Raw genomic sequence first — 15,624 nt, forward strand, 5'->3', positions numbered from 1 at the left:
ACATCTATTCTTATGGTTTGCCAGATATTTTTTAAAACGATATGGTCTACAAAAATATGTAATCAAACTATTAAAAAGTTATGCAACCCTGCTATTCCAAATGACCATGACATTGGGTTTGTTTACATTTGGTATCGCTTCTCGTTGGCCGTACTTTACAAAAATATGTAATCTAATTATTAAAAAGTTATGCACCCCTGCTATTCCTAATGACCATGACATTGGGTTTGTTTACATTTGGTATCGCTTCTCGTTGGCCGTACTATACGTAGAATTGATGTATAGAGCTGGCAACATCGCCAAAAAATATATGTGGTTATCTAAAAAATCGCAAATATGTTTGTATGGAAAAATGATTTTTTTTAGATTATCCATATAAAACGACAATTTCATACATTAACACCTAATATTAACATTGTTTTCGAACATTACAGTTGATTAATATAAACTCCCAGTCTTTCATTAATTCCATTTTCGATTATTGATTTAAATCAGTGATTTTTATCAAAAAATAATGCAATAAAAATCGTGATTAAAAATCATGATTTAAATCAACTTGATTTAAATCATGCAACCCTGCTACCAGTCAATTTGTTGTCCCGAAGTGGTGATAAGGCAAGCTATATTTCGGACTTGTATAAGTGCCCTGAAATGGGCCTAAATATTATTAATAAAGAATACAGATTTAGCTTACGAATTGTTACGAAAGAAAAATATATTTTTAAAACATTTATTGTAATCTACCGTCACCTTCCTTCTTCCAGGCTTCGCGAACTCCATCAAGCGGCAGCTCACCAACGACATCCTTATGTACCGGACCGCCAGTTCAGTGCTCCACCTTATGCCCATTAGTGGGGTCTACAGCTTTCTACCGAAGTACATGGAGACGCAGTTCCGTCTGTCGACACACGACGCCAACCTTATCTCGGGTGAGGTACTAACCAGTGGGCGTATTAGATGTGCCACTTGAGATGTTGTTGAGACTTTTTTGGGTTTAACGAGGCCCTGCGTAAAATTCCGCGCGGTGTCTTGCTGCTTTTACACTATGCGGAAATTAGCCGAGTCAAGTCAAAAAAACAGAGGAGTGGGGATGAAATTCATTCATAATATAATTCATCCCCACTCCACTGTTTTTTTGACTTGACTTGGCTAATTTCCGCGCAGTGTAAACGCAGCATCTAAATATGTACCGTCTGATTCATCGGTTTTCGGCGATTAGCGTGTTTAGAGTTTATTTTATTTTAGATACCCGATGTTTAGAGTGCATGTAAGTTTGGATATTGAGGGTAATGTTAGATGACTTTCTGACAAATATTATCAAACAAAAGTGGTAGTTAATATGCCTCTAACGCACCATAATAGAGAGGCACTTACAGGGCAGAAATGCACCATCATAGACTGCATCCCACTTAACACCAGGTGCGATTGTGGTCAAATACCTGCCTCGTTATGCATAAAAAATATCGTCTGTGTGCTATTTGTTTTGGTACTATATGCTAAAAGTTATTCTCACATATCCCTAACCTTTCCTAGTTCCCATTCTCAAATCACCAAGCGTTTTTCTTATTCCCAAGTCTCTAAAATACCTAAGATACAAATATTTGTTCTATTGACACGTAAAAACAACATGCAGCGTCCTACATTGTTAATATGAGGCGCATGTTATATGGATTACCCTTACCAGAGTAAATACAAATGAGTAGGTCATCTTCATAGAAACGCACCGAGCGCGGTTTGTATGTAAGCGCACGCCAATACGTATGCGGCGCGCACGCACACAATGACAAAATTCGGGGCAACTCACCGCTAATCAACGCTAAATTTTGACAGTGTGTGCGTGCGCGCCGCATACATATTGGCGCGCTCACATACAAACCGCGCTCGGGCGTTTCTATGAAGATGACCTACTCATTTGTATTTACTCTGCCCTTACGCTCAACATCACAAATTGGCTTAAACTGAATTATTAAACTAAAAAACAATTCCAAAGGAACTTGTGCCTTATATCATGGCCCCAAGGTTGTAATCTCCTCCTTCCAGGCACGGCCGGCATTCTGGTGATGGGAATGGGCATCGTCACGTCGGGGGTAATCATTCTGCGGACGGTGCCTACTGCGCGGACCGTCGCTGCTTGGACCGCCGGCACGGCTGCTATCTACAGTATTGGTGAGTGTTATAACGGGACTATTCCCACCTCTCGTTCCCACTATTGCAACTCCTGTGTAGCCAGGATCTACAGCTTGACCGCCACAAAAACCCAACCAATGAAGGTCAAGTTTGTCCCCCCGGTGAGTGTTATAAAACAGCGTTCGGTTGACACGCATTTATAAAATTATAGATGACTTTTGCCCGCGGCTTCAACCGCGTGGAATTTTGTCTGGCACAGAAAAACTTTATCGCGCGCGTCCCTGTTTGAAAAACCGATAAAAACTATCCTATGTCCTTTCCCGGGACTCAAACTATCTCTATGCCAAATTTCATCAAAATCGGTTCAGTGGTTTAGGCGTGAAAGCGACACAGACAGACAGACAGAGTTACTTTCGCATTTATAATATTAGTATAGATAGATGACTAGCTTTTGCCCGCGGCTTCACCCGCGTGAAATTTAGTTTGTCACAGATCGCCATAAATTATAAGCCTATATGTTAATCTGGGTTATAAACAATAATGCTGTAAAGTTTTAACAAAATCCGTTCAGTAGTTTTTGCGTGAAAGAGTAACAAACATCCAGACATCCATACTTTCGCATTTATAATAGGAACATTTATAATAGCAAGTGGGAGAATATGTTTAAAATTATTTCAAAAACGCCCCAGCTTGTGTGCACTAAGGCAGTGACTGTTAGAGACAGTGTGACATACGGCCACTGAGTTTCCCGAAAAATACTTCTAATGTCTGAATGTCATGATGTCTGGATGTTTGTTACTCTTTCACGCAAAAACTACTGAACGGATCTTGTTGAAACTTCACCGTATTATTGTTTATGACCAGATTAACATATATGCTATAATTTATGACGATATGTGACAAACAATTTTCAATAAATAAATAAGACATGTCTAAAAAGCGCCATCTATCGTCATTGGTTAAAATCTACAGCGCTGGACAAACTAATGTTTTTGACGTTCGTAAATATTCATGCGGGGGAAGCCGTGAAACGCCATCTATCAACATGATATCTAACGGGGGTAAAACGAGGTCCACGCGTACTAATAATACCAGGCCTGTTCATCTCCGTGAGTTTACATCGAAAACAAAACACGCGCGATGGCCCACCTATAGGATACTATTCGACAAAGCCTCACATACGAGCGAACATTGACTCACGCACGCGTATTCTTGTGTATGATGGAAGAAAATAAAGAAAATGATGTACTAAATACTGTGCAGCATGTAACTGCCTAAATAATAATAAAAAAACAGAATGTACTTTTTTAAGTTGCCTCATGACACTGAGAGGTAAATAAGTAGTTAATATTATTCATGATAATTCATGCTAAATCATGTATTTCCTCCGCCATTTTCCGCAGTTTGGCACCTCACGTCACATCATTTTACCGAAGTCAGCCCTATAGCTTCGGCGCAGTGCCGATCACTGACGTTTGTCAACAAAATGGTGCTTGACTCTTGAGACAGGCTAAATTACACCATATTGTTAATGACATTGAGCATACATTTTTTTAAATACCTTCGCGAAGTAAAACTTCTGTACGTAGTACTTATTATTATTCTGTGATAATACTCATAATGGTACCATCAATATTGCAGGCATGGTGATCCTGATGTTCGTGAGCTGTCCGCAAGAGAACTACCGCATGCTGATGCCCGCGGAAGCCAACCTGAGCATGGACTGCAGTGCCCAGTGTTACTGCGACAGGTTCTCCTTCAGCCCTGTTTGTGGGCAGGTATGAACTTGTTTCATTTTCAACCTTATTGCAATAGTAGGAAGGATTAGATATGATGGCTCTAATAATATTATCTCACGTCGTCTCATAAATTTAATGTGTGTTTATTCAAGTGACTAATGCCTGTTTTCACCATCAACACCTAATTTTTAAGTGATCCCTCTGAAAACAAAATTCCTGTTACGTGTCTATGGTAACACGTAACAGGAATTTTGTTTTTAAAGGGATCACTTAAAAACTAGGGACTGATGGTGAAAACGGCTATAAATCTGACAGTTAATTGAATCTAACACCTATTTCATTCAGCCAAATTGTTAATCACCCTTTTTCATTCAAAGACCGGTCAAGGCATTTTAGGAACGCTAACTGCGCCATAAATCCCACAACAAATAAACAATCCACACTACTCTCGCTGAATTACCCACACGTACTTCATAGGCTGATTCAACTATTTGGATATGAATTTGCAAATGTGAATACTCATTTGTCATTTGGGTTCAATAGTTAGTCTAATATGTGTATGAGTACCTGTGGGATATGATGCTCAACCACAATAAGGAAGCTAGATGTTAGTGCTTCCTTCCGAGCGGGTGTTGTGCTCGGGGACCAAGGTCAATTTACACCATCTTGGTTTGTCTATACAGTGTGAGTCACGTTAAAGTGTACATATGAAAATAGATGAAACTAGACCTATTTTTATCGACAAAAAAGAGGTCAAATTTTTTTTAAGATTTTAAAAAAAAAATTATAGAATTTTTTTTCTTCCAATTACTTATTGTAAAGAAAACGTAATAACTTTTAAACTAAGAGGTATATCCTGATAAAATAAAAACAGTAATAATGCTAAATAACAGGCGATACTAAAAAATACATAAAATACACAAAAAAGGCCAACAAATAATAAAAAATGATACTTTTTGAACAAAAACCTGCTTAAAAATTCATGTTTTTTGGTTATTTGATAAATTTCTACAAAAAATGCCCCTATAACTGGTGGTTTTTATTACTTTGTTTTGTATTATTCTCTATCGTATTACCTTCGTAAAACCAAAAATCGCATGTCTCTATCCCTATCACAACGTTTGCAATGATCGTTTTCTGGGTATTTTATGTATTTTTTCAGTATCGCCTGTTATTTAGCATTATTATTGTTTTTATTTTATCAGGATATACCGCTTAGTTTAAAAGTTATTACGTTTTCTTTACAATAAGTAATTGGAAGAAAAAAAATTCTATAAAAAATTAAAAAAAAATCACAAAAAATATTTGACCTCTTTTTTGTCGATAAAAATAGGTCTAGTTTCATCTATTTTCATATGTACACTTTAACGTGACTCACACTGTATGTATATGCTGGGCAGGGTAGAAAACTCCGTCACCGCGATGCAGGATTGTACGCGCGGTGGAGTCTGCCATAGTGAGATCGTAACAGCGCCATCTGTTGGTACAGTTTGTAGTGGCGCATAGTAGATTTTGGTCGCCACATACCTCTTTTTAATTTGTTTGAAGTTCATACCAGCAAAATCTTGCAATAAAGTGCCTTAAAACTTGACTTGAGATATTCCATTCCACAACCTATGTTCCAAGCAATAAAGTCCGTTCTCGCTTGCAGGACGCGCTGACGTACATTTCGCCGTGCCAGGCGGGCTGCACCGGCGCGCGGCAGCTCGGCAACAACACGTGGCTGTACAGCAACTGCTCCTGCGTCATGCCCGCCGCCGAAACGCTGCTCCCGTGAGTAGCCTGCGATATAAATGTTGACTAAAGCCTGGTCCGTGAGCACGTAGAATTTTGTCCAATTACCCCAAGCTACCCATCCTTATCGCTCGCGCGTAATTATGTTTATATCGCGCTCGCACACTCACTGCGGGCGCCTGTCGCACAGTCGCGACAGCAATATAATTACGCGCGAGCGATAAGGATGGGTAGCTTGGGGTCATTGGACAAAATTCTACGTGCTCACGGACCAGGCTTTAAATACATTGAAATGTCAGCCTGAAGGCTAAGTTCAGGTGACGGATAACGCGAGATTATGTAAACGGTCCTGGGTAAATTTAGAACTTAGTTACTGATCTGAACTTCAGATGTCAGAGTCATGTCAGATACGTACTGGTGTGCGGGCTTCTTTACTGTATGTATACCAATTCCAAACTGTCTATTATGAAGCGGAGCGTTGAAAGAATAAATAGTTATTGTATTTGTGCTTACCATATGGCTCCACTGTAGAGTAATCCTGTTAATCTCTAGTGGCTGAGACAGTGGGGCCAACTGAAAAACGTGTTAAACGTATATAACCACTATAAAGTCCTGTTACCGCCAGTGGCGCCAACTAGTGAGCACTAATACGGTAGCCCTCAATTTGACAGGTGTACCAATTTGACCGTAGGTCAGTCGCTCGGCAAGTCAAGTTTCATGGCTTGAAACATGATAAGTTTCAGAAATTGCCCCCTCCTTATTCAAACTCCCTGCATAACAGCATTAAGCCACGTTTTCACTAGGGGACATGTCGCGGAGATAAGTCGTCCGACATTCACGTAGTTTGTCTCTGCAACTTTGTCCCTCGACATATGACCTGTTCACACTAGCCAGTAGTGAACAAGTATGTCGCCCGAGGAGCGACACAAAGCGACACGCGTCCTCACTACTCAAAGGCTGTCGGGCGACAGTCGAGGGATACGAAGATCGCGCCTGTCGACACTCGCAGAGCATCGACAAGCGACAAGTCTCGCGACCCGTAGATGTCGCACACGTGAATTTCGTGTCGGGTGACAGAGTCGCGGAACAAATGTCTCCTAGTGAAAACGCGGCTTTAACAGCTTATAACAGGGCTTTCTACACTTTTTCAACCGACTTCAAAAAAGGAGGAGGTTCTCAATTCGACCCGTATGTTTTTTTTCTATGTTTGTTACGCGATAACTCCGCCAATTATGAACCGATTTGAACAAATCTTTTTTCGGCGTATAGGTAATACCTCAAGGGTGGTCCCATTTAAATTTAATAATAACAACCCCCAAGGGTGGAAAATTAGGGATGAACTTTTTTATACGCAATATCTCCGCCGATTATGAACCAATTTGAACGATTATTTTTTTGTTGAATAGGTATTATCAAAAGGGTGGTTTCATGCGAATTTGAAGAAAAACTGGTCATGGTAGGTACAACTCCTTAATGCTTAGGAGTTGGAGGATAATTCTTTAAATATTATAAGTACAAATAGACCAACAGTTGTATTCTTTCATGTTTTTAAGGTGGGCTGACGGTTTAAGGTCTTTTTAGGTTTCCTATATGGTAACCTTCATTTTGTAGGGATTATTATTTACAGTGACGCTCTTAGGAATCTGCCCATGTGATAGTGCCGTGACGCCCCACGACGCACTGTAAACCCCTAGCCTATAATGGATATGCACTTTTCTAAACATCCACTATTCTTCCAGATTCGAGCGTTTCCATCTGACCAACCTAACAGCAGAGGAAGAGGGTGGCTACGCCATAAGCGGCGAGTGCGGCGGGCGCTGCGACCAGATCTACGTGTTCGTGGCCATTTTTGCTACGATTATGTTCATACACGCCAGCGGAGAGGTGGGAGGCGTGCTGCTCAATATACGCTGCACGCATAAGTTTGGTGAGTCGGAATTAAATAAAATGTTTTCAGTTCAATTTAGGTCATAAAGAGGAAAATGAAAACTGGAGTATTCGCGGTCACTAGTTGGCGCCACTGGATAGTGATTAGATGTTATTGATTGTTGGTTAGCGGCGGCGAGCTTCGTAAATAAGGCCTTTTCAATCTTTCGCTGTATACACTGCAGTAAGGTACTGATTTCACCTAGAGAGGTGTTCGCACGCCGCCTACGCAAGCTTTGATTCTTCCGATACACCTAACGGCAATCTCCAGCCAGATATTTGGCTGCTGAAATTACGGCTATCCTGCTTTAACAAACTTTACGACTAACTTTACGACTAACATATTTCTAAGAACATTGTTACTAACTCTACTAATATAGTCTCTAAGTTCAAATTGTTACTAACCAAACTATGGACTGCTTTTGTCTGAAAATAAATGATTTTTATTTTTATTTATTTATTATTATTTAAGGTTGGCCGAATATTTGGTGTCCGGTTTAACCGCTATTCGTTTCAGCTTTAGTTTAAATATTGAAATTCAACCAATCAAACGACGAGATAGGTTCTTCTCGAAAAAATCAAAATCAAAAATATTTATTCAGTTTAGACCACAAGTAGCACTTATGAACGTGAAAATATTATTATAGAAAATAATAAAAAAAAAAAGAAAAGGTAGCCCTTAAGGGGCACTTTACATGTCTCCTTATCTTTTGGGCCCTACCAGCGCTTCGAGACTAACATATGGCAAGTGCTGAGAAGAAGCTGCTGAGAGATGCTGAGAGAAATGCTTCTAAGTTGTGGTTTCGTACCAAAATTCCAGCTACCCGTCTAACCTGCTATTGTCGCCTCGAATATACAACCATCTACCAAAAGATATAATTGAAACTACATGTATACTTGTATTTAAAGCTAAGCTAAAGGACCTTTTGTTAAAAAAAGGTTACTACTCTGTAAATGAATATCTTTCTGACAATTTATAATGATTTGTGTGACAATTTGAGTACCTAAGTATTTATTAATGAAATGGTTTTTTTTTCTCTCCGACTGACATAATATTGTATTCTGCTGACATTTTCTGTATGACTTAATTAACTTATAATTATTAATAATTGACTTGTATTTGAATTGTATCATTTATTGTGTCATAGATTTTTACTACCTATCAATAATAATTGTATCTTACCATTATTGTATGCCCATGCGGCGGAACACAGCTGATCTATCATACAAATTTAATGACCTGACTTATGTACCTGTGATTTCACAATAAACACAATTTGAATTTGAATTTGAATTTGCGTTGCCCACAGACAAAGCAATGGCGATGGGCGTGATCCAGTTCGCGATCGGCACGTTCGGCAACGTGCCGTGCCCGATCGTGTTCGGCGCCGTCATCGACGCCGCCTGCCGCCTGCGCGACTCCGCCTGCAACATCACCGGCGCCTGCGTCGCTTATGACAGCGATAGCTTCCGACACTTCTACTTAGGTAAGCATCATGCACGCTTAAAACACAATAGACAGTTTGACACCATACCCCAATAATTCGAAACCACAACTGTTTTAAAAAGACTCTTCATTCTGCTCTTAAAAACCTAATTTATTTTAAATTACCTGTAAATTTCGATATTTGTTCGAATTGTAATTGAAAAAAGTGGGTTGACAAAATAGTGACGTCACTTGCTTGTAGTGCCATACAAAATCTATGGGAGAGTTTCGTTTTGACAGTTTAAAAAGTACGTCAATTGACTGTGGTGTCAACATGTCTATTACAATACAACTGGTATAGAGAAAAATATTTTCAATTGCCAATGATGAACCTTACGTACCTATTCAGTAAAGTTCAAAATATAATGGGATCAATTCTACCACCACCATATAAATGCTTAAGAGACTAGTATCAGGTGGACATCCAAAACGTATATTACAGATTTTATAGGGCGCACGAAACAGCGTTCTGGGTGCACCTAAAATATCTATGCTGCATCGTCATTATATGCAGTTTGACTCTTATTACCTTGTCTTAACATGCCGTGTGGGGTTTCCCGCTGAGTAGAATATGTCAATCCCCACCGTTCCAGTAGATATCGTAAGAGGCCTCCTCAACTCGTTACACCAAATCCTATATTTGCCTCTGGTTTAGAGAGGGCCGTTCTCCTGCAGTGGAGACTAAACGACCTGATGATGGTGATGATCCTCTATAGTCTGGTCTGCGAGCACGTAGAATTTTGTCCAATGACCCCAAGCTACCCATCCTTATCGCTCGCGCGTAATTATATTGCTGTCGCGACTGTGCGACGGGCGCCCGCAGTGAGCGTGCGAGCGCGACAGCAACATAATTACACGCGAGCGATAAGGATGGGTAGCTTGGGGTCATTGGACAAAATTCTACGTGCTCACAGACCGGGCTTTAACAAAAGCTTGTTTTCCAGGTCTGTCAGCAGGGTTGATGTTCCTGGCGTTCTTAATGGACCTCATGGTGTACCGGCGCGCCGGCCGCATCGACATGAACCCAGCCGATGCGCCCGCGCCGCCCGCGCTTTTGCCCGCGCCTACTGACACGCAGCTATGACAATACGAGTCCAACTTGTAAACTACCCGCCATCTTAACGGGCCGGGAACTATGGATGAGCTATGCCATGAGCTAGAAAGAACTACTCCACTTCAAAAAATCAACAAAGCAAAACCTCAACTATGTACTTCTGAACTATGAGACAGTTCTCGCTTTTTAAACAGGCTGGGAAGTATGGATGAGCTATGCCATGAGCTAAAAAGAACTACTCCACTTCAAAAAATCAACAAAGCAAAACCTCAACTACTGTATACTATGAGACAGTTGTCGCTTTTTATACAGGCTGGCAAGTATGGATGAGCTATGCCACGAGCTACACCGAAACCTCTGAACTAACGGTCAGTTATCACTACTTAAAACCGAAGAACTACGAATGAGCTGTGCCTCGAGCTAGAACGAGTTATGCTACACTACCACCAAAATCTCACGACTTCTGAACTACTGTCAGCCATCACTACCTAAAACAGAAGAACTATGCCACGAGCTAGAAAGAGCTACGAGCTAGAAGAACTATCGATCAGTTATCACTACTTAAAACAGGAAAACTATGTGTCGAACTAAAAAGAACTTACACCACTACTGTAAGATCAAAATATCAACTACTTCTGAACTACAGTCAGCCAAGACTACTTACAATAGGACAACTATGCCACGAGCTAGAAAGAGCTACGACACTTCTGTAAGACTAAAATCTCAATGGCTTTTAAACTATCGGTCAGTTATCACTACTTAAACGAGGAGAATTATGCCACTATTGTAAGACCAAAATCTCGACGACTTCTGAATTATCGGTCAGCTATCACTACTTAAAACAGGAGAACAATGGATGAGCTATGCCACAAACTAGAATGAGTTATGCAACTCCTATAAGACCAAAATCTCAACGACTTGAAATGTTGGTCAGCTCACTACATCAAACAGGCGGAGAAATATGCCAAGAGCTAAAATGAACTGTCCACTGAAGTTTTAGTAAGGTCGCCAGTTTTTGGACCTTTCACGAATTATGCAACGGAGGTCTGCCATTTCTGTGTGACTTATGATTAACAGAAATTGAACAGGCACATCACATAGAAAGAGCTATGCAACGCCACGCTGCGCTATACTAAGAAATTGGGACAAGGTATGTCACTTAGATCAGAACAACTTATCAAATGTAATGAATGACTGATCAGCCTTATAACTTTTTAACAGAGTCACGTCACCCTGATATAAGACCAAATTCTGAACATTTCAATTCTTGACTAGAGAGCAAACGGAACTATCGTTTAGAACCCAACTTCTATCTAGTAGAGGTCAAATGTTTTGTGTCGAAATGACTCAATATACGTTTTTGGTGTGGCCAAGTTTAATAAATCAATGAAAAACGTTTTATAGGGTTGTGCAATATGGCTCTAGATTACGAATACAATTATTATTGGTCATTGTACACAGTTAGTTTAATCTGGCCGGGCGCCAATCTACGGTAATTTTTTATACTAATTAATATTCGATTTTTGATCTACTAATGCGTAAGTTTCGCGAATTGTTTAGGTACAAATTGTAGCTCGATTAGAAGTTAAAAGTAACTAAAAAAATTAATATAATATTTATAAGGTTTTCTACATACCGTATCAATGTTTAATCATCTTATTTAAAAATTGATTAATGTTGAAACTAATTTAAAATGTAATTTATCTCAAAACATCACACTAAAATAGTAAATACAAATCAATATGAGTGTGCAGCTATATACCAGTATCAGTTTACATCTTTTCTTTTATTGATTTTATATAGATACTGCATTTTTATCGTTTTCACGCATTTTACTAAGCTAGTTATACTTTGACGTATACATGCTCAATATTATCGTTAAACTTTTTACTAGCTAAGCTCAAGTAATGGCAAAAATATTGAATTAAGGTACCGAAATGCGAACTATTTTTTAAAGAACTAATAGCAAAAAAATATTTTAACTAAACTTGGTATTTTTACGTAACATCACACATTGCTCCGTTTAAAATAACATAAATGACTGACCTTTCAACTTGGTGTAAACTATGTTAAAATTGCCATGCATCGATATAGTAATTTTGCTGTTTTGTAGAATCTGGTTTTTTTACTGGTAAATATTTAATCTAATAATTCTCGCACCAGAGCCGAGAATATCTCAGGGAAAACGGGGAAAAATAAAACAAAACATTTTTATCTATTTTATTAAAATGCTGTCAATAATAAATTATTGTTTTTAGCATGGTTTACGCAAAGTTAACTTTTTTAAATATCATAAACTTAATGGCTAGTGATTAGACATTTATTTTAGAGTAGAAAGTTTTTTTTTTACAAATTATTATTAATACTAAATCATGTAAATATATTAGATGAATGAAATGTATAATCATAGCCTAATTAGATGTAAGCTTAATTTTATGAATTGTTTACTTTATAGACGAATTCTTTATAAACAAAAATATTATAATCGTACGATAATCGAAACTCCTTCGAGCTATGGTCGTGGATAAGGCCGTGTAAACCAAACATTTTCAGTTTTTAACGTTTTGAATCAATATTCCCATACAAGATTTTTACTTTCATATATCCCGCCGGAAATAACGTAATTTTATATTAGTACAATAGGCCATAGCTCAGTAGACGAAAAAGTTAAAAGGCTGGGTCGCGTGTAAATGTTTAGTAAATATAGGTATCGATAGCAAATCGACTAAATATAAGTTGACAATGAAATATTATTGTCGATGCAAATTACCTCGAAAAATTTTCATTTTTTGCAACTTCTCTGTGATCAGGGCATAATTTTGTGTAATAAATCATTTTACTATAAAATATTTTACATCAACTTAAGCCACATTATATTTTGCTTAATAAAGACTAGGAATTGAAACTTGCATGTGCAATATATAGATTTGAATATACGTATAAATAATAATTCCAAACCGTAGATTTAAATAGGTAATAATGTAGGTTTTTTGAAGTTTTTAATGAGATATTGCTGCCTAATTTTTATAATGGCATTGTACAATTTCAGTGTTTTTTTATCATGTTGAGCTAATAAACTATGCTGTAATGAATTTGGACCATTATTAGTGGTTTTATTGTAGGTAGAACATTATGCAAACGTTATTAACTTTGGAGGTCAGTATCAGCAAGTTGCCATAACATTAGTTATTTGCTACCATCATAAAGACTTTTGTGAATTTGGGAAAAAATGTGCTCGTCAACTTTAGAAATAAAGCTGTAATACAAAACCGAATATAGGGTTAATACATAAAAAATATAGGTGGTTAAAACGATGTGACAATGAGGAAGACTTTAATGTTACTCATAATTTGTGTTGTCTTTAGACATACAGTTCTGTTATAAAATGAAATACGTATAAAACCAGATATTCCTTAACTATCAAACTCCACTGCCAAGGAATCGTTTGTGTAAAACATACTTGAGCAACAACGAAAACAAGTAATTACTTAGATATTTAATGATATTTCACAATTCCTAGACTCTTAACAGTGCATTATTTCGTGCAATGACTTTTATAATTAAATATGTTTTATTGTTAAAATGAAATTGTATTTGTTGCCCTATTGCACTAACATAGCATAATACTTATTTACATAATATAAGCTTTGACATCAAATTCGAATAAATCAAGACAAATGAGTGTAATTTGTTCTTGAAATTATTATATTATGTGGCATTATATTAATGTATATCTTATAATATTTACGAGTATATAATTATATTGACGTATGCAGTATGAGTATATAATTATATTGTCCTTGTCAGAGTGGTAGGTAAATTTTGTTGATTGTTACTATTATATTAACTAAGCGAATGTATTTAGGGATTAAACAGTAGTTTTTTACCCAAAAACAGAGATGGGTTTTTGATGATTAGTTTTAAAAATAATAGTGAACACAATTTTACTAGTCTACGTTATTAGTTGTAGTGAACCATACCTCTGTTTTTAGAATTAAAACCTACTACCATTAAACAATGGATTTTAATATATTATTTTTAATTCTGATATACACACTTGGTTGAAACTTAGAGTAAATTATTCTGAGTATTCTAGTGATTGTACTGTTTGTTTCTGGTTGTATTTTCACATAAATATACGTTACGATAATTTTATACAAGTACATAAGTTGTTTTCTTGAGCATCGTTAAATTATTTGTATACGTTTGACATTGTTGTATCGTACGTATTATGTTTGTGAATATACACTATTTTCAACTTTCCGAACTATCGCATAGCTATTGAAAAGCACCGCGTATGACTGAAAAGATTGTGAGGAAAGTTGAATATTTGCTTATAAAATGAACGTTTGTGTTATCCATTACTTAGTTATGTAATAATTTAATTGCGAGTACAATCAGCTAGGAAACTGCGAAATGCATCCTGTTTATTTGGTTATTTATGTATTTATCGCATGTATAAATTGTGTCATAATGAAGATTATTGACTTTATTATACGCATGAAAACAGTTTATACCAAAACGCACAAATATGTAGAGAAATTATATAAAACAAGTAATTTAATGTAATTGTAAATTGTAATAGATTAGGTGGACTTAGATAAATAATATCTATAGATGAGGTTAACTAAAATGCTGATCTAAATGTCCGTCTGTATGGTGTTATTACAAAGTACGGAATCAGTAGGTACTATTGATAATTAACTTAGCAATTACATAAGTAAGTACAGTATAGATTGTTATAGTGACGTCGGTCACATATTTTTTAATTATTTGTAAATAAAACGATATTGATGTACTAATTGTGTTTTATTACAAATCCCTTTACGGCCGTTTGAATGTGTTAAAACCAGGGTTCGAAAATATCCGATATTTATTATAAATATCAAAATATCGGATATTTATGATATATATCAGATATATATCAACTTTGATATACAATATGTAACAAAAACACCGTCCGATCCGAAAGGGTCATAAAGTAGCTTTAACAACATTACCAAAACAAGTATCAAAATTACGTAATTAATTACAACAATTTTTTTATCGATTTTAAAGTCAATAAGTTTAGCAATGATTTACCCTACAACGGGGAAATTTTCAAAAAGCGTTAACACTCTGTCGGCGCGCGGCTTTTTTTAAGACGCTGGGGGTCATGACCTTATGACGTCGCTACGCGTGCCGGCGCATCTCTACCCCTCCCGCGTACCCTCTACACTGCAGTGCGGATTGCCATGTAAGCTATTTTATTTTTGTAAATTTTGTATTTATTTTTCATGGGGTATTTTTTTTATAATATTTTATGAAAATTATTACACAAATGGAATCTTAACTCGATACCTATTAACACCTTAATGGATCGGACAGTGTTTCCGTTACATATTGTATATCAATTTTGTATGAAAGCCATACTATTATTTTATTGTATTATTCATGAATACTATTGCATAAGTGTTGCATTAACATGTTTTTAATGTTTTTAAAACTTAAAATCAGACAAATAAAGCAAAAACATAAAATTTCTTTTAAATCCGGCAAAATTTACAAAAAAAATAAAA

The 15,624-nt window shown here is 36.9% G+C and overlaps 1 protein-coding gene across 2 annotated transcripts in view; it reads left to right on the forward strand.

Moving 5' to 3' along the window:
* The window catches only part of LOC114356610 (solute carrier organic anion transporter family member 5A1), a 51,031-nt gene extending 37,297 nt beyond the window's left edge, over positions 1–13,734 (forward strand). For both annotated transcript variants that reach the window (XM_028309866.1, XM_028309855.1), the window contains exons 5-11: positions 765–929; positions 2,041–2,166; positions 3,769–3,905; positions 5,518–5,639; positions 7,340–7,527; positions 8,837–9,013; positions 9,957–13,734. In XM_028309866.1, coding sequence (XP_028165667.1) covers positions 765–929; positions 2,041–2,166; positions 3,769–3,905; positions 5,518–5,639; positions 7,340–7,527; positions 8,837–9,013; positions 9,957–10,096 — 1,055 coding nt within the window. In that variant the 3' untranslated portion in view covers positions 10,097–13,734. The remainder of the gene's footprint in view (positions 1–764; positions 930–2,040; positions 2,167–3,768; positions 3,906–5,517; positions 5,640–7,339; positions 7,528–8,836; positions 9,014–9,956) is intronic.
* The last annotated feature ends 1,890 nt before the right edge of the window (positions 13,735–15,624 follow it).

This window comes from Ostrinia furnacalis, unplaced genomic scaffold (assembly GCF_004193835.3).
Source record: "Ostrinia furnacalis isolate ACB-3 unplaced genomic scaffold, ASM419383v2 OfSCF0216, whole genome shotgun sequence".
In the NCBI taxonomy this organism is placed as follows: Eukaryota; Metazoa; Arthropoda; class Insecta; order Lepidoptera; family Crambidae; genus Ostrinia; species Ostrinia furnacalis.